Genomic DNA, 24,171 nt, shown 5'->3' on the forward strand with positions numbered 1-24,171 from the left:
TATGATTTGTGCTAACCATATTACTCTGCTGTTACACTTGCTAAATTTTATTCTCTTTGCTCCTGAACACTTCTCATGAAATCAAGCTCATTCTTTTTTTTTTTAAAGCAATTGGGGTTAAGTAACTTGCTCAAGGTTACATAGCCAGTTATTATTTCTGGGTGTGGTGCCGAGTACCTGAGCCTGGATTTGATCCAGGTCATCCTGACACTGGAGCCGGTGCTCTTACTCGCTGAGCCACCTGGCCGCCCCTAAGCAACTGGGGTTAAGTAACTTGCTCAAGGTTACACGGCCAGGTGTTTCTGGGTGGGTGCTAAGTGTCTGAGCCCGGGATTTGATCTCCAGGTCTTCTCAACACTGGAGCCGGTGCTCTTACTCGCTGTGCTACCTGGCCACCCCGATCAAGATCATTCTTAAAGTTGTATTCATCCATATTACCCTCCCTTGAGCTTGGTATCATCAGCAAACAATAAAACAATTCACAAAGTTGTGGGAGGAACCCCTTTTCACCAAACTACCTGGGTCCAGCTAATTTCTTGATTTTCCTACCATTCACAGGATCCAGGCTACTAGGAGATTCCTTTGCCATACATTATTATAACCCACACACTAGGCTTCCTGGCTATTTTTGCTTGCTACCTGTCAATGGGAAAGAAGAAATTGTAGTATTTTAAACTTTGAAGATGCAGACCGGGTTTGTTTTTTTTTTTAAAGAAATGTTCTCTATTTTGTTTCTCCCATGATCCTTTTGTTATTCTTGTTAACCAATGTTGGAGGAAATGTCTACTTTGAAGAATGCTAAAGAATCTCACTCAGTCTCTTAACAATGAGTGGCCCCTTAAGGGGATGAAAGAACAAGGACATGAGGTCAAAGTGGACCTCTGATAAAGTGCCAAAGCCATGAGTGGGTCAGCTGGAGAGGTCAAATTTCTCTGAGTCCTTCTTGAAAAGCCAAGGAACTCTTGTGCATTCTCCTTATCTATCACTATTTCTCCCAAGGCATTTGTTCTCTCTCTCACAAGCAGAAGTACAATAAAGATTTCATTTTAAATATGCTGAGGGGCCTATTTAATGCAGCAAATTTTGGCAAGCCTGTTAAAGGACTAAAAGTGTTAAAAATGTATAGAAATGTATAAGGATCATATGGAGAAATTGAAGCTGTGGGATCTGGAATGAAAAAATTTAAGAACCTAGGAGCTTTCTACATGTATCTATGGCAGCATCTGAGGAATGAGGACATGTAGTTCAATTGTTTAACCCTTTCACAGTCATGTTTAATTTTTCCCACATAATTAAAACAAATTTATTCTAAAATAAATGTCTGATTCTTTACCACAGGAAATCACTGAAAACTTGTAGAAATGTGAGATGATTGTTATCACAAGCAAAATTAATTCTCTATGCTATGAAGACAGAAAAAAAAGTGTGTGTAGGGGAAGGGGATGTTATTTATGGCCACCAAAGTGGAGGGAACTTTACCTGTCTCTATAGTGAGAAGTATCTGGAATATATGAGCCATCGTGATCAAATGGAAGAGATAGAGGTGGTTGTAGGAGGAGCTAACTGATGAAGGTTGCAAGGCAACAGCATCATCCCAATACAAAGATGGGAAAGATGAAACAGCACCAACCTGTGAAAGAAAAAAATGAATACCAATATCTGTAAAACAAAGAGACCAACAAAATCAGTTTCACAGCTAAATGAAAATGGCCCAGATGCTCATCATTTAAATTTCCATTAACTTTTACTAACACTTATATAGAAAAGTACCAAGTGATGTCACTGGGTATAACAGGTTAAGTTGTTTTTGTCACCTAATTGGGAGAAGCTACCTAAGAGGTCAGCTACCACCTCACCATCAGGACAATTCTCTAAAGTAATAGGTATGCCAGTAATGAAGAGTACTAGATCCAGTAGTAAGCGTGGACAGACAGAACCCCAGATTCTTTCCCTAATTCAATTTCACTGAGCAGCTAACATACATGAAAAATTGAGTTAACTTTTATATTGATATAAAGATGATTAAGACATTCATTTTCTTACAGAGTTTAAAATCTAATAGAGGGTTAGACAAGTACACATGGCAGAATGTTCCAATTGAGTATAGATCAAAGGATCACGTAAGTAAAATTTAGAGCTTTCCTTGGAGGCCATCTAGTCAAACCCCTCACTTTTAAGGAAGAAAAAATGAGATGAGAGATTAAGTGATTTGTTCAAAATCATATAGGTAAGTGGCAGAAGCAGAATCTGAACCTTTCTTCTCTTGGCTCTGTTTCTGACTCTGGACTTCCTCCATCCCTCGGCTGCCTTCTCACTCTGAACTTCTCTCAGAATCTATGACCTTCTCTTCTGCCATATGACATGGAATATCCCTCTACTCTTGCAAGTACATTCTCCCATTGAGTTCCTCTTGGAAGTTCCATGTTGAGGAAGGATCCAAGTCATCCATCCTTCACTTCCTCTGCCAGATTTGCTTCTGAATGTCTAGACTTTGTCACTTCCGCTCTCCCCTTCTTGTTTTCTCGTTTGTTTTTGTGTTGTCTTCCTCTATTATGAGCTCCTTAAGGATAGGGACTATCTTTCTTTTTGCTTTATTCTGCATTCCCCAGCACTTTGCATAGAGCCAGGAACACATTAAGTGCTTAAAAAATGCTTGCTGACTAATGGAGTCTGGGTCCTTTAACTTAGAATCCATTGCTCTTTCTACTGTATCACATAAAAAAAGCTTAAAAAGTACTCTATGAGTTCAGAAGAAAAATAATTCACAACTCACTAGATGAAAGAGGGAAAGTATGAATGGGCAGAATTCTGAGAAGCAAAGATAGTAGAATAAGACAAGAATAGGTAGTGGAAGCAACAGTAGGATAAAAGGACAAAGGTAGAAAAATGTAATCATATGTTTGAACAAGAGCAAATATATTATAATAGAGTACATGGAATCAAGTAACGGAAGGAAAGGCTGGAACTACCTTTGGCAATTACTTTGGCAGCTAAGTGGTGTAGTGCTAGACTTAGAGTCAGGAAGATCTGAGCTTGAACCCTACTTCAGATGCTTACTAGCACTATGAACTCGGGCAAGTCACTTAGCCTCAATCTCCCTCAGTTTCCTCATTTGTAAAATGGCGACAACACCACCTATCCCTCAGGGTTGCTGTGAGGATCAAATGCAAAAATATATCGAATTAGCTTTTCAGACCTTGAAGTGCTATATAAATATTAGATATTGTTATTATTGAAAGGTCACGGCAAGTCATTAAAAGTTTCTGAACAAAGAAATAACAAAACAAACTATGGCAAAACAAACTTCTTCCTAAGAAAATAAATCTAGTATCAGTGTGCAGGATGGACTGGAAATAAGAGACCAAGATGGGAGTTAGGAGACTGTTGAAATAGTCTAGGAAAGAATGATATTAGTAAAAGACTAGGGCTTTAAGCTTACAAAGCACTTTTCTCATAATATCTCATTTGAGACTCATAACAACCCTGTAAGCAGGCACTACAAGGTATCATCAAATGAGGGTAATGATACCTCCATTTTGCAGATGAAGAAACTGAGGTTCAGAGAAGCTCTGTGGCACAAACATGGTAACAGAGCTAGCATTAGAAGTGAGATTCAAACCGAGGCTGCTCTAGAACCTGAGTCTAGCCTCTTTTCAGTATATTACACTGAAATGAGAGTCTCAATTAGGGTGCTATTAGTGGGAATAGGAAACTGTTTTAGAGATTAGAGAAAGCTTGGTTTCATGCAGCAGTCATAGAAGCATAGGGATCCTCAGATGGAAGCGTCTGTGAGGAGCACAAAGTGGGACGGCATCAGTCCCTGTGTATTGACAGGCTATTTGTATATAGAACCTGATTCCTATCCTTTACAGGTTCCTGCCCTTCTGGATAGCTCAACCTGTCATCCAAAGCTTGCTCTGCAGGCAAGCTAAAATGATCCAAATAATGTGGTTTCGGGCCAAATCACAAATTTCATATTGTGAAATCAATTTAGGTGCTTTACTCAAATTAAATGACAGCAGCCAAAGGAATCTTCCAATTGCTTACAAACAAAACACAGAACTAGACGAAGCACAAGCACTTCATTTTTCATCTCCCTTACTGACTACCACAGTGAATTGTGCTAAAACAAATTAGGTCCTTAACATGTTTACTGAAAGTTGAATGAATGAATAAGATATTTAACCAAGCCAAAGACCAAGAACTCATCCTACTCAACATAGGATGCAGATTTAAATGAAATATATTTTTTAAATAGACTAAAGAGATATTTTAAATTTGTACTGCTCAAATATTCAAAAAACTTGAAGGGATATGTAATCTTATTAAAGGGATTAGTCCTTCTAATGTTGCAAGCAGCAACTCATCCATGCTTGTCTGCCCTGTGTGCCTCTTATTCTGGTTTTTCTTTAAGTTTGCTACATGAGGTCTATCCAAATTTAGGAGGGAAGGGGTGGAGAGTTTTCTTTGATTTCTCCTGACAACACAAGGATATCAATGTTGCACCTAGGCTATCCATCAATTATCCCTCATTCTCATGCGTTTCAGATGACATGCTTTACATGACCTCTTTTTATGATTCTTGTTTGAGATGTGTTACAACCTCCTCATAACAACTACTCTCAGTGGAAGGAGCTTTTCTGCTGTTCTCTGGGTGATTCTCAACTTCAGTTCTTTGAAAACTGTTGTATTCTTTTTTTGCACTCATATAATATTACCAGGAGAATATGAGAATTAAAACAACAGATCTTCATTTTAGGGAGAAATCTGATATCATTAAAAGAGCTTTGGAATTTCCTAAAGCAATCTAGCACACTCTCTTGTTTGGTTCTAAGCCCAAAAGACTGTCCATTTGCAGGATATGTATAGGATATGCACACACTGATGGATAAATATAACTGCATATTATTGTTTGTCCAATAGGCATTTTCCCCCCTTTAGGACTAGTTAAATTGAAGTCGTTTAGTAGACTATGTATTGTATTTAGGAGCTTTTTGACAATATCCCAATGTTTGATGTATTTAACACAATGACAATTACAAACAAGTGCATCTGGATAACCTTACTATCTACAGAGAATCTTTTTCTGATTTGGGTTCTAGATCACCTCCATCACAGGGCAAACACTTGACAGGTACAGGTCTCTACTTTATTCCTTGATTGACATTAACAATTAGTGAGTTATCAAGCAAGATTATTTTTGTTGTTATATCTTTCAGGGTATTTCATTTTAACAGAGATGGGAGACATCTTATTGGAGAATAGCCTTTAAGGTGGTGTTTTGCTCTACCAAATCAAATGATTTTTAAAAATAATGAACAGGGGCAGCTAAGTGGCACAGTGAATAGAGCACCAGGCCTGGAGTCAGAAGGACCTGAGTTCAAATCTGGCCTCAGACACTTAATATGTACTAGCCATGTGACCTTGGGCAAGTCATTTAACCCCAAGTGCCCTGCCTTCCCCCTTCCAAAACAAAACAGTAACAAACAATAAGCACAGTAGGATCTAGTATTCTCTACAATCTTTCAGTCAATTGTATGATGTTAAGGCTGTGGCCTACCATGAAAATGAAAAGATTATGTGTGTAATTATTCTTATAAAAACTTTATATAGATGGGAAAAAAAAGGCATATGGGTTGGAAGGTATTAATGTTCTCTTGATTACCATATTTTATTAGTAATGAGATCCAAGATTTTTCTCACATCTTTGGTATCTTCCTTTCTTTCACACACCTTGAGAATTGATTGCTGCTTTACCCATCTCTGTTTTTTCATTACCGTTTTTATTTCCCTGTATAAGTATGTTCTGAACTGTGATGATAGATTCCAAACAAATGTATTGATTCCTCTGTCCTTGATGGTGAAAAGTTTGATATAAAAATCTTTGGAGATTTTTTTCTTTTTTAGTTTGTTGTTTTCCTTCCATTTTTATTCTGAAAACCATTAGGATCATATTTTTTTAGTTGGATATCTTGCCAAGCTTTCCTTTAACTGTTTTTTCCATCCACCACTACACGCTGTCTTATGAGGTAATACTGTTTATAATTCCACTAATGCATAAAATTTCACGTTTTAGTCTATGTTCTTGACCAGTGTTGCTCTTGGCTACCATATCTATGTACTTGCTAAACAGACCACTATCTGGTAAGATGATATTTTGGTTGTTTTGGTCTTCTCATTACAATTTCTTTCTTTCTTTTTCTTTCTCTCTCTTTCTTTCCTTTCCTTCCTTCCTTTCTCTTTTCTTTCTCTCTCTTTCTTTCTTTCTTTCCTTCCTTTCTTTCCTTTCCTTCCTTCCTTCTTTCCTTCTTTCCTTTCTTTCTCTGTCTCTCTCTCTCTATTTATCTATGTCTATATAAAATGACTGTAATTTGTGTTGATGTCCTTTCCTCTATCCATTTGGTAATTTTATGTCAATTCCTAGTGTAAACAGAATGTGCTGGAGTTGTTTTAACTACATGTCAAATCACCCTCATTCTCTCTTCTAACTTCAAGTGAATTTTGATCTTTTACCTAACAAGCCAGTGGTCCTACCTATACAAAAATAAGTGATTTAAGGATGATTCTGATATCATTAATAAATTATTTTTTCACAATTATGGTACCAACATCTAAGCCAGCATTTATAGACAGCTTAAAAACTTTATGATTCTTAGCATCTTCTGTCACCATCACTACAAAAATGGGAGGTAGAGGAGACTGTGCACATGACTGAAGGATATTTTGCATTTTTCTTTTTTTATGGATTGCTATGGTCAAAGAATTCATCACTAAGACTTCTTGTGACAAGCCTCTCCATGTTTAGTTAGGTTAGGTCTTCTGAATGCAAAAATGGTCTGTTCCTGGGATTTTCCATGAATGCTTTCCAGTACGAAAGAAACTGTGAGAGTTTTTACTTGAATGGCACGATCTTCAAGAATCTCTTGTCACTTTCACACACTGGTTAAACACTGGCGAAGGATAAAGCAGAGGTAGTCCTTACTTACCAAAACATGAAATAGATCTACAGAAAGAAGGCATGGTGTATCTTCAGATTTCAGGTTAGGAAGAAGAACTAAAACAACAACAACACACATTGAATTTAAGTCAGCAACTTAGCATTTTAATAATCCAAGAATCTGTGATTTAATCATTGACAGAACACAACCCCTCTGTAGCCTCAGAGGAGATCGCAATGAGTACATGCGTCACCTGGTGGTCAACAGTCTAGTTCAGGGCCCCTCTGAACATAGTCAAGTTGGTCTTCAGATAATAAACTGGGCAGTCATTACCAAACCTTACACTGAAATCTCTTCATATTTCTAAAGTTTCTCAACTACTGACATATCCTTCAAGACCCCAGAGTCACCTCCATACCAAGAAGAGACATCAAAGTAGAATTCTAGTAAAAGAAAAATTTAGTTTAATAAAGAAAAAAAGAGAGAGAGCACATGCTATTCAAATGTGTAAGTATGGGACTTACACTTATCATTTAAACCATTAACTGCTATGCCTAATTTCTGAATTTATACTGGGTACAGGAGAAAGATATTGAGGTGATTTTAGGGCTGAAAGATGAAACCTAAGAATAAAAGTTAAAGGAACCAAGATAATTGAGTTGGAAGGGAACAGGTTATTTGTTGAATGGACAGCTGAATGAATGGGTGAATAAAAACAAATGGATTTGAAACAATGTTTTCTAACTTCTATGACACACTTTTATGTTTTAAAATAGTTTATAACAGACCAAATAAGGATGAAAGGAAGTAACTGGTGGGGGGTGGGTGGGGTGAGGAACAACCCCCAGGTAGTGGCCTATGTGCCTGCTGGTAGAGATAAAGAGGTTATTCTAGCCTCAACATTAGTTGCCTTTAAACTAACTTTTCTCTGAGGACTAGCAAATTAATGATGAAGAAGAATGATGCAAAATGAAAATGTGACAAAATGAAAATGATGTAAGAGTCCCTTTTCTTCTCTTTCTTACAATACACTAAAAAGAGTCTGAAAACTATTCAATCAGATTTTTTTCAATGGCCAAAGCATAGTTCTGACACAAAAAAAAGCTATACTATAGAACAACTAAATTAGCTAATATATCAGAAGCCACAGAGAAGTTAAAAGAAACTATACCAGACATCCTGAAAGACAACCTAAAATGGATAAATAGCATACTTAAAGAAATTAAGAACTGGCACTGATAAAAAATCTTAAGACCAAATAAAAGAAGAACTTGTAAAAAAGTTAAAAAGTCATATGAAGAAACTAAACCAGAATTAAAAGATGCTAAAAAAAAAGACCAAGAAGAAATAAACAATTAAGAAAATCACTGGTGTGGTCATACAATACAGCATATTAGAAAAATCTCTCCACCCCTCCCCCCAAATCAATAGAAATAACCAATAATAATCTTACTTTTACAAAACGGAATTATACATAATGCAGAAACAGTTGGAAATATAGGCTCTGAAAATCACATAATTATGCAAAATATTGAAAAATACACATCTAAATAATGGACCTGGATGCCCTTAGAGTCATAGGATTACTAGGACATAAGGGAAAAAATACAAGCTGCCAAAAAAGGAATGAAATCCTTTAACATGGAACAATAATCAGGTATGTTCATAAGATCACATAGCTAGAAGCAGGGGTATGTCAGAGTCTATTGGAGCCAGCTTAAATCAGTTTGTGACTGCTGATTGTTAAATTTTCAGTGTGAGCATTTATTATTCCTTGGAAATCAGCAAATGCTACAAATCAGGACTTGATTTATTGTTTTGTTGATTTCAAGTCTTAAGAAAGTGATGGAGAAAATGTTAAAAATGAAAATTAAACTTTAAATTATGTCACATGCATATTTCCCTCGCAGAATGCTAAAGGTTATTAAACATTTACTAGCTATCCCTGGCTGGAAGGGATTGTAAAAAGTCATCCAATCCAAACCCTTCATTATAGAGTTGAAGAAATTTGAGAGCTTCAAATGACTTGGCCAAAGTCAGAGGGATAGTAAGTGGCATAGGCAAAATCTGAACCTGACTCTTCTGATTCTAAACTCTGTACTTCAGAATCACAAGAGACAATCAGAAACTGGAATATAACATTTATAGAATTAAGAAGTGGGGGCTGTGAATGAAAAATTTTATATTCATAAAAATTCTATCCTATGAATATAGAGAGTTGATATAAAAGTAAAAAGGCTTTGAAAAATTTACAGAGACAGAGATCCAATATTCAGTGAAGTCTCTGAACAAACAAATATCCCAGATAGATATAAATATTTACAAGGCATATTTCTCAAATCAAAAGGCCTGTTTCCAATTTCCTGTGACTATCTCCTCCTCCAGTTCATTCTTTTTTCTCCTTTGTTTAAGCCCGATATTATCAATCTCTCTCAGGAACCAGAGAAAGATGATTAGTTTGCAAATAGTGGTTTCATTAGTTTCAAATAAGGTAAAATATCTTGGTAGGAAGAATGGGTGAAGGGTAAGAAAGTCAAAGACAAAAAGAAAGGTCATATAAACACTAAATATTCATTGCAGGTCTTTTAGTGATAGCCAAGAATTGGAAACAAAATAAATGTCGACTGACAGATTCGAGAATGGCTAAACAAATCATGTTACAAGAATGTAATGAAAAATCACTGTGGTTATAAATAATAAACAAGTTGAATTCAAAAAGGCATGAGAAGACTTACATAAACAGATGAAGAGCATTAGTGTCAAAGTAATACAACCCGAGGGCAACAATCACAAAACAGATTAAACTGAGAAATATTTAACACAATAAATACAAATACAATAGAGCTTTCTAAGTCAGCAGGTAGCCCACTGGGATCCTTGTGTTTTATTTGGTGGCTTTCATTTCTATTTGAGTTTGATACCAATGATGAAGAGGGAAGTAGAACCATGACAACAGTACACATAGTAACTGCAAAAAGATAAAAAGAAAGAACAACAAAACTAAACACTCTGTTGTTATGATAATCAAACTTGGCCCCAGAGAAGAAATGAGGAAATTAACTTTGCTCAGTTCTTTGCAAAAATGGGAGATTCTATATGTAGAATACTGCAAATATGTACTATTAGGACTTCAATGATGCAGTTTAGCTTTGCTGAACTCCTTTTTTTCTGTTTTTCTTTTTAAAAAAGAATATATTGTTGGATAGAGAAGAGCAGAAGGATATAGTTAGAAATGAAGAACATAAAGGTATAAACAAAAATTTTATTAAATGAAGTGGTGGGTAAAAGATAGTAATAAAATATATTGCATGTATATAGGTCGTGTCAATTTTATTAGCTGGAAGGGGCCAGATGTTATACATTAAGGCATTATTTCTGGCACACAAGTTCTTACATATCTACCTTCCCTTTCCCACTAGTCATGTATTTTAAATTCTTTTAATCAGAAATTTTCTTAAATTTTTCATTTTTGTTTTTATTACCTTCATTTCAAAACAAATCATTCCCTTATCTAGTGAGTCAGTCCTTCTAAGAAGAAATAAAAGAGAAAGAGAAGGGAAAAAAGCAATTCGGCAGAGCTAACCAACATATCAAGTGAGTCTAACAGCACTGGGGCTTTATCTGTAATCTTTTAGAATGAGAAGCCAATTTGGGCATACATAGATCAAATTTTTTTTTTTATTTTAGAATTTATATTTACCTTTTTTTTTTTAACTAAGGAGAATGTATCAGGAGATTTATTTTATTACTGTGACAGTTTCTGGTATGGCTAAGCCTTCTCAGATTCTCTCTCACCTTAAAGTTATTTATTTGTCTCTTTCTATTCACACTTCATTCTTGGCATTGATTCAGTGGTTTGTTATGCTGCAGAACACATTTTAGAGCAACTGTTACAATTGGTATATCTACTATTAAATAATATAGTGTACATATTTCAAGTTATCTATTTTATTCATATATCAAGGCAACAGCTATTTTTTAAAAAATGTATATCTTTATGTAGTTTCTATTTGTGCTGGTCAGTGTCTCTACACACAGTCACGCCAACATAAAAAAAAAAATTTCTACCACCTGAAACACTGATCTTCCAGATATTCATTCAATGTCATTGTTGGTTCTTCCTTCATTTTTGTCTTTTCATCATCCTAGGACTATTCTGATTCATTATCAGTAGAAATTCAACTGCTTTCATGCCAGTCCTATCTAGTCTGAAACCTCTTATCTGATGGATTCAATTTCAGGAAGTAGGCTTTTCTTCACAACAGTTCATTTCTACTACATTTAGGTCACTGTCAAATCAGGACATTTGGCTAAAACTGTTGTTATTCTTCCAGTCTATGTGCTATCACTGAATCATGCTTTCAAAATAACAATATACTATACTTTCATTTATTTGTACTCTCCATTTAATATATTGCATAATCAATCCTATTTGATGGTTATAGTTCTGGCAGTCAAGAAATTGAGTAGTTAACAATTAGTTGGTCTTGTTGATTCCTAAATCTATTATTTCATAACAGTGCAAAGTAACATTTGCTAAACTTTCCCTTAAGACATTGCCTCAGACAAAGACTAGTCCAACCACAAGTTAATGAGACCTAACTTTAGATGTGTCCACACTTTTGCCTGACAATTCTTTTATTCACCTTTTGTTGACTCCTTAGCACATTTCTTAAAGTGGCTATTCCAAAACCACTCCATTTTTGTTAAGTCTTAAAACCTACCTTCTGTTACTGAATTTCAACCAATGATCTTACCACCTACACTTTTATTTAGCCTCCTCTCCACCTGAAAAACTTTTATATTTTTGAGGCAGCTAGTGACACAGTAGATAAGACTGCTAGGCTTGGATTAGGAAGACCTGAGTTCAATTCTGACCTCAGACATTTACTTATGTGACCCTTGGCAAGTCACTTAATCATTGTTTTCCTCAATTTCCTTAGCTGAAAAATGGGGATGATAATAGCACCTCCCTCTCAGGATTGCTGTGAGGATCAAACGAGATATTTGGAGGGAAAAAGTATTTGTGTGTGTGTGTCTGGTTCTGTGTCTGTGAGTGTACATGTGTCTGTGAGTGTACGTGTCTCTGTATGTATGTGTGTGTCTGTGTATGTCTGTGTGTGAATGTGTATCTGTGTGTGTGTCTCTGTTGCACATAGTAGATGTTATATAAATTCTTATTCCTTTTCTTTCCTTCATCTATTTTTTTTTAAAAAATAAATGTCTCGTCAAGGAGTAGAGGTGACCCTGGGTTCTTAAGTCAATGCAAGAGGAAAGATGAATATGAATTTTGACAAGTCCCAACAACCTGCAATGGCTTTGAATACAAACTCAGCAATGGATTGTGTGTCTGTCACAATGGGATAGCCTAACTATATTTTGTAGATATTGAATAATTTTGGCCAAAGTAACTGATAAATACTATTAAAGTACAAAAGAATTGTGGTCTATGCTGGTGCAATGAGTACTGATATACCATAAGTCTACTGAAGTTCTAAGGAGTATTTTCAACTACTTTTCCATCATTTGGCTTCTCTCCTATCCCAATGGAAGAAGAGATATGCCCCTTTCCAAAGTCAACTCTTTCATCTGTACTTTTGATCCTATCTCAATCTGCCTTCTTCACTTCATTCAATCATCACCTCTTTCTTGAATCTTTCATCTCTCTGATGGTATGGCTACTCTCCTCTAGCTACAAAAAGGCTCAAGGCTGCCCTTATCACATTTTGTGGAGACCTTGCTTCAGCTATCTCTCCATTCTCCATTCCCAGAAACCTTAAACTCTTGTAAAAGAGCACAACACTGAAGGTGAAATTTGACCAGGCACATCACTTTCCAAGTGCCTTATTGTTTAAATTCTGTGGGCAGAACATGGTATTATCAATTACCCACTCTCTCCTTCTCTTTGGTCAAACGAAACAGAAGATTCTGCTCCCTTCAGCTATTCCTTCTGCTTATATGCTTGATTCCATTCCCTCTAGCCTCCAAAGAACCTTGTTCTAGCAGAAATTCTCTTTCTTGGGCATCTGCAACATCACATTCTCCACTTTGTCATTCAGCTCACAAAAATGTTCTCAATCCTTAAAAATAAATGAACAAAATCCCAGACCTTTCCCTTTCCCCTTCCACTGCTACCAAGTAAGGTTATATATCTCTGTCTTCTACTTCAGTGTTAAATTTCTTGAAATAATTAATTGGGGCGACTAGGTGGTGCAGTGAATAGAGCACTGGCCCTGGAGTCAGGAGGACCTGGGTTTGGATCCAACCTCAGACACTTAACACAAAAAATAGCCGTGTGACCTTGGGCAAGTCACTTAACCCCAATTGCCCTCCAAAAAGCAAAAAAAAATTTTTTTAATTAATTTCTTTAATAACTTAATTTTTCAAATGACCCTACCCACCTCCTTACCCCTCTGCAATCTAGCATTAGGGTATCCAAGGGTTCTGTCCTAAGCACTCTTCTCTTCTTAAGTCTCTCAATAGTGATTTCATCAGCTCCAATAGATTATTATATCTGTAACTGACTCCCAAATCTACACATTCAAGTGTCATTTCTATTCTGAACTCTAGCCCTATATCATCAATTGCCTGGTAGACATCTCGACCTGGACAGGAATCTCATGCTCAACATATCCAAAATATAACTCATGATCTCCCTGCCTCCTCACTGGCCCCTACCCCCCCCCCAAAAAAATCTCTTCCATTCCTCTTCCTGTTTCTGTTAAGAGAACCACCATCTTCCCTGTTTTCTAGGCTGGCAACTCTGAAGTCATCTTCTACTCTTCCTTCTCCCTCTCTCCTTCAGTCTTCCTCTCCCTTCAAATCCAATAAACAGCCAAGCCCTAACTTGGGGCTCCTGACTCCACAGCACCTATGATATCATCCCCTTCTCTTCACTCTCATAGCTAGCATTCTATTTCAGGTTCTCAGGTTCTCATTACTTCTTGCCTGGATTATTGCAGCTACCTCCTAATTGGTTTCCCTGCCTCCAGATATCCTCCACACATGTGCCAAAGTGATATTTCTTAAGCAGTCTGACCATGTCACTCCTCAGGCTCAAGAAACTTCAATGGCTCCTCTATTGCCTTTAGGATGAAAAACAAATCCTATTATTTGGCATTTAATATTTTTCACAAATTAGATCCAATTGGTCTTTCTGGAAAATTCATATTAATTCCTTTTACACATTCTGCACTTAAAAAACAATAGTCTACTTGATATTTTTTGTACATTGCACCCCATCTTCCATCTTCCGTGTCTTTAGACAACTCTTCTAAATAGCCTAGAATATTCTCCCTCCTCCCCTTCGCCTCTTGGAATCCATTCAGTGTTCCTTTCTCCAAGAGGGCTTGGCTGAGCCTCCTATTGGTTATTTTCTTCTCTCCATTCCTTGACAACTATTTTATGTTTACTTTTCTCAGCTGTTGTTACATCTCCTTGTACTGTATAAGCTTATGGAAGTTTGGACTGTTTAGTTTTTATCTTTGTATCCAGAGGGCCTGTGATAGGTATTTAATAAATGCTCATTGAATAGAATTGACTGGAGACTTAGTCTGGAAAGATATCTTAAAAGTCATCTAGGCCAACCACCTTATTGTATAGATGAGGAAACTGAGACCCAGAAACCTAAGTAATTTGTCCGAAGGTCACACAGATAGCAAGTAGCAAAGCCAGGAGTCTCTAATCTAGGGCTTTTACCATCTCTCTCCATCTCCCCGTCTTTGTTTGATTAATCTTCACTTGCATATCTAAATTCCAGTTTTTCCTATTCTCTCCCTACCTTTTACTTCAATTCACTAACTGATCTCATTCCATCTTCTTTTTCTACCCTCAAGTTCTTGACCTTTGTGTTTTCACAAAGACTGGAGCTGAAAAAATATAGCAGCCTTATCACTTCCTTAGTCCATGTAAATAAACACGGAGTTGTCCTTCAGTCATTACTTGCATTCAATTCCAGGTTAGTTCCTTAAGTTTCAGCTGTTTGGTCAATTTACATGTCAAAGGCTGTGTCCAGTTTTTTAATTTTTCCATAGTAAATAGTGACAGTTTCTGACCTTACTGAATCATCTTTTCCCAAAATGGCATATATTTTATTTTTTCAGGGGAGGTAGTGTAGAGTGCAGGACAATTTCCCTTGCTTCTCATTTTATGGCACTCTAGTCTCTTATTTTACTTATTGTTGTTTATTTCTGACTTTTCACCTCCACCTCTTAGAATCCATATGTTCCTTCAAAGATCTGCTTAAGTACTAAGTACTATTTTCTACTTAAAATGAGCTCCCCTCTTCAATTTCTCCCATCCTTCCAGTTGCTTTACTTCATATTTTGTATGTATTTATAAATATACATTGCAGGTAGTCTCCCAATCCTAGCTGATGCCTTTTGCTATAAAAACAGCTTCTTTATGGCTACTTATAAAATTCATTCTTTGATCCTAAAGTGCCAAACTTGGCAATTGCATTTCTAAATGACCATAAAAGTAAAATACCTATTTGTCAGTGTCCTATAGATTCTATTAATGTGTACATTCTGCCTTCTATTTATAATACTTCCAGGAAATTTTCTTAAATGATTTTCTAGAATGAAATTCAGATCATTGCTTTTTTTTCTGTGTGCCCAATAATTTTCAAATTTTTATTCCAAGTTCTGTAATCTAGCCCTATTGCTTTGGTTTGTAAAGATCTGAGATTTTTCTAGCTTTATCATTTTAAATGTCACTTTATTCTGTTACTGGTATTCTATCTATGAAATTATTTCATACTGATTAAGGCATTTTATTCAACAAAGAATCCATTAATTCAGTGAGATTTTCTACCATCTTTTCTATAGTGTCTATTCTCAAAATAGTCTCCTTGAGGTCTTTAACAATATTATTTTCAATCATATAGATGCCAGACCTTCCTTTATATCACTTTTTATAATTTGAGAGGATCTTATGGCATACCTGTTTTCTCTTCTAGAAATAAAGTGGTTCGAAATTTGTACACAATTACAGACACAACGTATGTGTGATGACCAACTTTGATAGACTGGACTCTTCTCAGCAATGCTGTGATATAAGTCAATCCCAAAAGACTCATGATGGAGAGAAATATGTGCATCCAGAGAAAGAACTAGAAAGAACTCAGTTTATATCCAGGTGGAAGCAAAATATCTGATCTTTTTCCTTCTCTTGTTTGGTTTTATGTCCTCTTTACCATTTTTCATTCCAGCTGGTACAATCTGTCCTTATAACCTGACTAATGTATAATATGAAAGTATTTACAGATCCTATACTTGACTATAAGCCGCCATGGGGGGGGGGGGGGAAAAAATTTAAAACCTAAAGAAATTTTGATTTTAAATTTTTAAAATAAAAAAAAAAAAAAAAAAATTATAAAAAAAAAAATTAAAAAAAAAAAGAAATAAAGTGGTTGTTACTCTAGTCTATTTTCTTTTCTTCTAGAAGTTCCTCCTTGTATTCTTTTATTTTATACTGTTTATTCACTATTGAAGCCTATTCATTCTTACGGTCTCTTAGTTTTCCTAAGAGATTCTTTTCTGTGAAAGTTTCATTTTATAAAAAGCTGTTCGTTTCTGAAAATGAATGTTATTATAATGACCAAGTGTGGCCCCAGAAAAGAGATGAGAAAATGTACCTCCATCTCTTCTTTGCAGAAGTGGGAGACTATGAGTGTGGAGAATTATATACAATGTCAAAACATGGCTGACATGTTGGCTGGTTTTCCTAAACTACTTTTCCTTTAAAATCTTTGTTATAAGGATTTGGGAAGGTGACAGTCAATATTTGGAAATTAAAGTGATAGTTTTATAAAGTATCAATAAATAAATGAACAAATTGTTCTTTAATTTGGTACATTTGTACTTGTTTGAAACAAACAAACAAAAAAAAGGTGGTACAGAGAAGCTGGACTTAGTCACAGCTATTCACCTAGCCATTATGCTACAAATCATGACTTCAATTTATCATCATTACCATCTCCCATGTTCTGAACTTGGGAGTTTTCTCTGACTCTTTCCTTTCCCTTACCTCTCATATCCAATCAGTTCCAATGTCCTCGAGGTTTCACTATATCTCTCACATCCGTTCAGTCCTCTCTACTCCCTAGTACAGGTCCTCATTACAACTTGTCTAGACCATTGCATTAGAAAAGGCAAGACATGATTGTAATAGTCTCCTAATAAGTCTTTCTGACTTCTGTCTACTCTTCAATCCATCTTTCATACTAGTGGAAGACTAATTTTCCTTATTTATTGGTCTGGTCTTAGGATAATAAAATTGGAGTTGGAGTGGACCAAAGAGGCCATTTAATTTAAGCTCCTCATTTTACAAATAAAGAAACTAAGGCCCAGAAAAATTTAATGACTTGCCTAAGATCACACACACTGTAAGTATCTGAATTGGGATGTAATGACGTAGCTTTGTGAAAAAAAATGTTTAATGGCTACCCATTACTCACCAAGTAATGCTTAAATTCCTTTGCCCAGCATTCAAGTTCCTCCTTCCGAAAGGACTGTCTTTTCTAAATAAGCAACATCTTGTATAGTACTACTGAAACATGAGATATTCAAGGAATGTTTAGGTTTAAAAAGATGGAAGGAAAAACCTTCTTGACCTTGGTATTATCTCTAGGTATTGTCAAATTTCTTGCATTCTAGTTTTTCACGTTCATTTCTCTCTCCTCCCGCCCCCCATTACAAAGTTTTAACATTTCCTCCTTCTTAATCTTTTCTACCCACCTTGTCCTCTCCCTTCTACCTACCACAATTCCCACCACCAGATGCCTGTTACCTCAGTCTCTGCTCCAGCAATAATCTCCTTACTAGTCTCCTTCCTCAATGCTAGACCATTTCTGATCCACACACAACCATGCAACTTTACTGTCCTAACCCAAAATTTTTCACGTTTTATTCTCTTCTGGCCAATCTTTAATGACTTTTCACTTCCCAAAGGGAAAATACCATTCTCATTTTGTCTTTCAAGGCCATTAACTACCTATCAAACTTGTTCACACACATTTACATGAACCTTACAACTCCAACCAAATTGACTTATGAGCAAACACAACTTGGACTTTCCTCATAACTATTCTTATGCCTGGAATTCTCTCCCTTCTTCTCCCTTCAAGGCAAAGTTTAAGTCTCGCCTTTTTCTCTGAGACTTCTTCTGACTCTTCTAGTCCTAATTGATGTTTGTTTCTTAAATCCTCTATGGTATTTTCTGCATTCCTCATCTGATACTTAGTGTGTGCTACCTTGTAATGTATCTAATGTAATTTCTCTTTTTATATAAGTGTCCCAGATCAATAGCGAATCCTTTGAAGACAGACAACTGTTGCTTACATTCCCATACCTTTGGTACCTACCACAATAAGGACAAATAGCAGGTATTCAAAAAAACATTTGAGGATAAAGAAAACACCAATCTGCATTTCTTCTTTTTTTGTTGTTGTGGTGAGGATTATTTTTCTTTTGTAGCAATTTGGAACCATGTATATACTTTTAGTATATTACTGAATCGTCAGTATGCTGCCAGTCCTACTATTGTGTGACTCTCAGAAAGGGTATATGGCTAAATGTTGAAAGTAAATTATTATTTGGCATTTTGATGGTTTCAATTTAGTTCTGTTTGATTTACCAACTAGTTTAGGATCTTAAACAGAATTACCAACAATGCAGTTCAAAACAAACATACAAACACACACACACACACACACACACACGTCCCTTTCTATGGGAAAGAGACAATACTAATAGTTGCAGTTGTCAGCAGCCCCAAGTTAAAAGAATGCATAAGAAAAAAAAAACTAAATGGGCTGGCAGAGGTGGGGAAGTTACAGCCTTGAGGCCACATACGGCCCTCTAGGTCCTCAAGTTTGGCCCTTTGAATGAATCCAAACTTCACAGAACAATCCTTTAATAAGGGGATTTAGTCTGTGAAGTTTGGATTCAGTCAAAACACTGTACTTGAGAACCTAGAAGGCCATATGTGGCCTCATGGCCACAGGTTCCCCACCCCTGGTTACAGTTGACTAAGAGAAGTAGTGTTCTGGGAACTCTCCATTTAGAGTGGTGTAACTGGGTGCTTGTGGAAGATGTCTAGTTCTTTATGAGCTAGGTATTCATTATGGACTTGTTTCTTGCCAGGCTATACAGACACCAATATTGTCCAGATGGCTCTGGAGGAGAAAGTGAGGCTGGTGACCTTGCAAAGTCCTCCTTTACTCAAATCTAAGTCAATGACAAGTCATGTCATCATTACCTGATGTCATGCTCCTCGTCAAGAATGAAGGACAAACACAAAACAACAACAAGAACAACATAACAATTGTTAAGTATCTCCTTAAATTACTGGAATATGCTATTTTCCAGGGAATCCATTTTCATATCATCTGAAGTGCATCAGAAAATGTAACGAAACAGAAGTAATTCAAAGACTCTACCTGATAGGAGACGGATTAAATGCTTCTGTATCAGGCTTGGAGGAGAGGTAATCCTCTGCGCCACAGCAAACTGCACTAATGCTTTCAGGCCACTGTGCTAAATCGGAAGAAAGAAGAAAAAAAGGAGCAAAAAAGAAAGGCTTTAATTTGTATAAAGATACATGTTAAACTAATGGGAAAATTGGAAAGAATATAACAAAGGAATGGCTAAGTCTATTCTGACAGAGGTATATGATGGAATACATACAATTATTAAAAATGAAAAGTAGGCATGCTATATCAATACCTGGACATATGCATATTGGATAGTTAAGATGAAGTGCATGCTCATAACTATATAAAACACGTGTGAAATAAGAGTAACTTTTTTATTGTAAAATGGCTTAAGTTCATAATATATATCTGTGATAGACAGACAGATAGATATGTTTCCAGATGATGGACATTACAGATGTGACAAGCACTTCAACCCCATGCAGATCATGAGAACCCTTCCTCCTACATGCCCCATCAACTTTCCTCTGAGGACCTTGGGCCACCCAGACCCCACTGGGGTAAGCCAGGTAGGAAGACCACTTGGATGAACTAGGAGTCCTCCAAACATAACCCTTGCAGTGAGAGAGACGACTACATCAAGTCTTACCATCTGCCCTGCTGCTGTGCCTTCCAGATTCATGGGTACCATGGGCACTGCCATTTGACTTGCTGATACACGCTAAAGACTCCTGGGCCTTTCCACCTGCCCAAACACTATGCACTCAGGCCTTCTAGGGCTTCCAATCTACTTTGCAGCTGAACTCTTTTATTTGTGTTGTGTCCCTCAATTAGGAGTATGAGCATATGAGCTCCTTAGGAGCAAGGACTGTCTCCTCTTTTTCTATTTATATCCCTAATACTTAGCACAGTGCTTGCCACATAGTAAGTGCTTATTAATGAATGCCTCTTCATTCATTTACTTACTGGAAAACTTAAATAATTCAATATCAGCTAGCCAAAATTTTAAGCTTTTTCCCCAAAGAAATACTTATTTCAACTTCAATTTTTTATTTTTTTTTTTGCTTTTTAGAGGGCAGTTGGGGAATAAAAATTCTTAATACCTCAGAATGCAACTTTTGAGTATTAACTTGGTTTACTTTGAATCTTAGAGCTGTGTGCCTGTGCTAAAATGAATCAAGAAATTCTAAAGGAGATCATGACAGGGGAACAACTGTAATGGATGCCTAACTCATGAAGAGTTTATTAGCTTTGGGCATCCTCATCATATTCCATGCAAACAACTATACTGGACTAATATAAAATTCCTGCCTCCCCCAAATCTGGATTATACAAATCTATACTCATCCCATAATCATGCTCATAAGATCACAATGTTTTGCACACTTAAAAAGTCAGGTGTCTGTTATCGGAATAAGAGCTCCACATATGTTGAATTCCAAATCACTCCACTGCTAAAACACTGCTCTCTTAGAAGGCAGAGGAATGACTGTTAGGAAAGGTAAGGGTCCTCAAGTTCAGGATCATGACTACAAACACATTTGTTACTGAGAAGACTACAAAGCTAGATGCCAAGAGGACAGGGGGCAAATGGTACTGGACAAACAGGGTTTGTGCAGAGGCAGGAGAATTCTCTCTCTCTATCTAGAGTAATAAATGACCCATTGTCTGCTTTATGGGGAGTTTTTGGAGTGCAACTGGTTCAAGGTCCCTCTCTTGCCACCCCACAAATCTCTGGAGTACTGAGATGCTGGGATTTTGATGGGTAGTATAATTCCAAGGAGCCAGGAGATAACAGAGGCCAGCTTGCTAAAAAGTGATTACATGGACTAAAATGAACACGTATCACTTGAAATGATTTTGTATGTTACTCTCTGGAATCTGTTCCATGAGTAAGGAATTCTAAATTAAGGATAGTTTTATAAATGTGCTAGGAAGTAGGTATCTATTATTCAACAAGATACCAATTAGTATTTTTTAGTTCTGTTTTCTTGCATACAACAGGAAGTTAATGAGGTTAAATATAATCACTGGGTTCACACTGGACTCCTACAAAAACACAATGTAAATAATGTTACTTAGGATGATAATAATGATGATGATGATGATGGTAATAATAATAATGATAATGATAATAGTAAGGTATTTAGGATATACCTGTCTATTCTGAAGGGCTCCAAACAGAGGTTTGCCCTCATCCTCCAGCAGGTTGTCTTAAAAACAAACAAAAAAAGCATTAAAATTATGGATTCTAAAAACCATAGCATATATTGTGCTACTTTCTGCATATGGCCCCCACTGTTCTAGTCACACCAGTTTGTTCTCATTATAATAGTTTCACATGTTTCCCTTCAAACTTCATTCTAAGCCAGATGCAAATTTCTTCAATTTTCTAAATAAATGAGTATTAGGTGATCAAATAGAGATAACTTATAATTTTTGATATAGCTAAGTGATTAAGTCTTGAAAAAGAAAACGCATTCCAGCTTACTCCCAATCTGTTATTCCCGCTCCCCAACGCTCATGTTAACTACATCTTTTTCTTGCAGGTTATTTTATTTAGCACTCTGATCACTTTTCCCTATCATCTTTCTACTTCATGAAATGGAAAATGTGGCTTATTAAAATTCCAAACAGAATTTATCATTTTCAAAATGGGATTTAATGGCCTTAAATTTCCTCACTATTTCTAGTGCACTTCATGCAAAGTACTTAAGGGTAATAATGATGATGATGATAATGATAATGATTATAACAACAATATTAATAACGAGTATTTTATACAGTGCTTTCATGGATTGCAAAGTACTTTACAAAATATTATGTCATTTTATCCTCAAAACAACCCTTATAGATAAGTGCTATCATTATCCCCATTTTACAGTCAAAGAAACCAAGAAAGACAGAGGTTAAGTGACTTGCTCAGAGTTATACAGATACTAAGTGTCTGAGGCAGGATTTAAATTCAGGTCCTCCTGACTCCAGATCCAATAGTCTACCCATTTTGCCACCTACGTGCCTCTGCTATACTAGACTAATATAAACTTCATTTTCCCTCCACAAATCTGGATTGTAAAAACCTCCACTCAGTCTTTAATTATTTTTTTAGTGCCACTGTTTTTCACATACTGAGGTACTTAATTGTTGTATTTTATTTCTTATAGAGAAGCTGTGATTTAAGATGTGACCTCAGGAGCCATATAAAACTTCAGTATACTTTGGCATATCAATGTCTGTACCAGATGGGCAGTTAGGTGGAACAGTGGATAGAGCCCTGGATTTGGAATTATAAAGACTCATCTTCCTGAGTTCAAATCTGGTCTTAGACATTTACTAGCTGTGTGACCCTGGGCAAGTCACTTAATTCTCTTTGCCTCAGTTTCTTCATCTGTAAAGTAAGCTGGAAAAGGAATTGGAAAACCCTCTAGTACCTTTGCTAAGAAAACCCCAAATGGGGTCACAAAGAGCTGGACACGACTGAACAACAATAACAACATGTATCAGGCACCAGACTAAATGCAGAGGATACAAAAGCAGCAGTAAAAGCAACCCTGTCCTCAAGGAGCTAGATCATACTGTAATGGGGAGAAAACATATACACTTTTAAATATACAAAATGAATACAGGGCAGGGAGTGGGGAGGGTATGCATTAGCAGCTAGGATGACCAGAAGGGAGCAGAAGAAGAACAATTTTTACTCTAATATCAATATTACAAAAAAAGAACAATTTTGAAAGACTGATGAACTCTAACCAGGTGAATGGTCAACCATGATTCTAGAGCAGCAGTGTAAAACTCAAATAGTGGTACATTTATATTAACTTAGAAAACTGCAAATTAACATTATGGTGTATGGCATTTAATTTCTTTTATTAAATATTTCACGATTACATTTTAATCTGGTTTAGCTGCAGGTAGGAGTTGTGCCTACAGGCCTCCTTCACATATGACACCCCTGGTCAAGAAGACTACTTGGCTGTTCTGATGCGAAGCTTCCCAGCGGGTAAGGGAAAGTGGGAGGGAGAAAAAAATAAAGAAGGCTTCATAACTTAAAAAAACCAATTAAAAAAAAAAAAAGAATTTGGTGCTCAAGCTGTGTAATAAAGACAACCAGGGTCATCCCAAGAGACAGAGATGAGAAGGGAGTACAGTGAAGGCTGTGGGGGATAGGTAAAACAAAGCTAAAACCTGAACCAGGGAGTTCTGTGTACAGAACAGAAGAGCAAGTTAGTAATGCTGAATCGCAGAGTGAGAGTATACATAGGGGAGTAAAAGATAGGGAGACTACAAAAGTAGGATGAAGCCAGTTTGTGAAGAGACTTAAAAAGAGGGGTTTATATTTGTTTCTAGAATAGGGATACTATAGAATAGGGAACTACAATAATTTAATGAGCTGAGGGACTGACAGGATCAAACCTATATTTTAGGAAAGTCTTGGTGGCTGTGTGGAGGATGGACTGCATTGGAGAGAAGCTTAAGACAGGGAGACAAAACAAGAGGTTATTGCAAAAGTCCAGGTTAAAGTTGAGGTAGGCCTAAACTTGGGTGGGGTTATGTGAATGTAAAAGAGGAGCCATCTTTAAGAAATATTTTAGAGGCAGAAACAAGATAAGGTAACTGGTTAGCATTGTAGGGGATTAAGAATGAGGAAATGAAGATGATACCAGAGTGACGAGAAGGATGATGGTACCATTGACAGTAATAGCAAAATTTGGAAAAGGGATGTATTTAAGGGGGAAGATATGAGTCCAGTTTACGGACACGTTAAGTTTGAGATGCTTATGGGACATCTTAGGA

General features: G+C 36.4%; 1 protein-coding gene across 2 annotated transcripts in view; it reads right to left on the reverse strand.

Annotated features, from left to right (window-relative positions):
- Positions 1-24,171, reverse strand: part of UBR1 (ubiquitin protein ligase E3 component n-recognin 1) — a 168,291-nt gene that overhangs the window by 22,461 nt on the left and 121,659 nt on the right. For both annotated transcript variants that reach the window (XM_069105859.1, XM_069105860.1), the window contains exons 36-39: positions 21,532-21,587; positions 19,381-19,477; positions 6,987-7,054; positions 1,480-1,630 (exon numbers count right to left, since the gene is read on the reverse strand). In XM_069105859.1, the coding sequence (XP_068961960.1) occupies positions 1,480-1,630; positions 6,987-7,054; positions 19,381-19,477; positions 21,532-21,587 (372 nt within the window). The remainder of the gene's footprint in view (positions 1-1,479; positions 1,631-6,986; positions 7,055-19,380; positions 19,478-21,531; positions 21,588-24,171) is intronic.

This window comes from Petaurus breviceps, unplaced genomic scaffold (assembly GCF_028583685.1).
Source record: "Petaurus breviceps papuanus isolate PSGF00001 unplaced genomic scaffold, PetGlider_PUasm1.0 77, whole genome shotgun sequence".
Taxonomy (NCBI): Eukaryota; Metazoa; Chordata; class Mammalia; order Diprotodontia; family Petauridae; genus Petaurus; species Petaurus breviceps.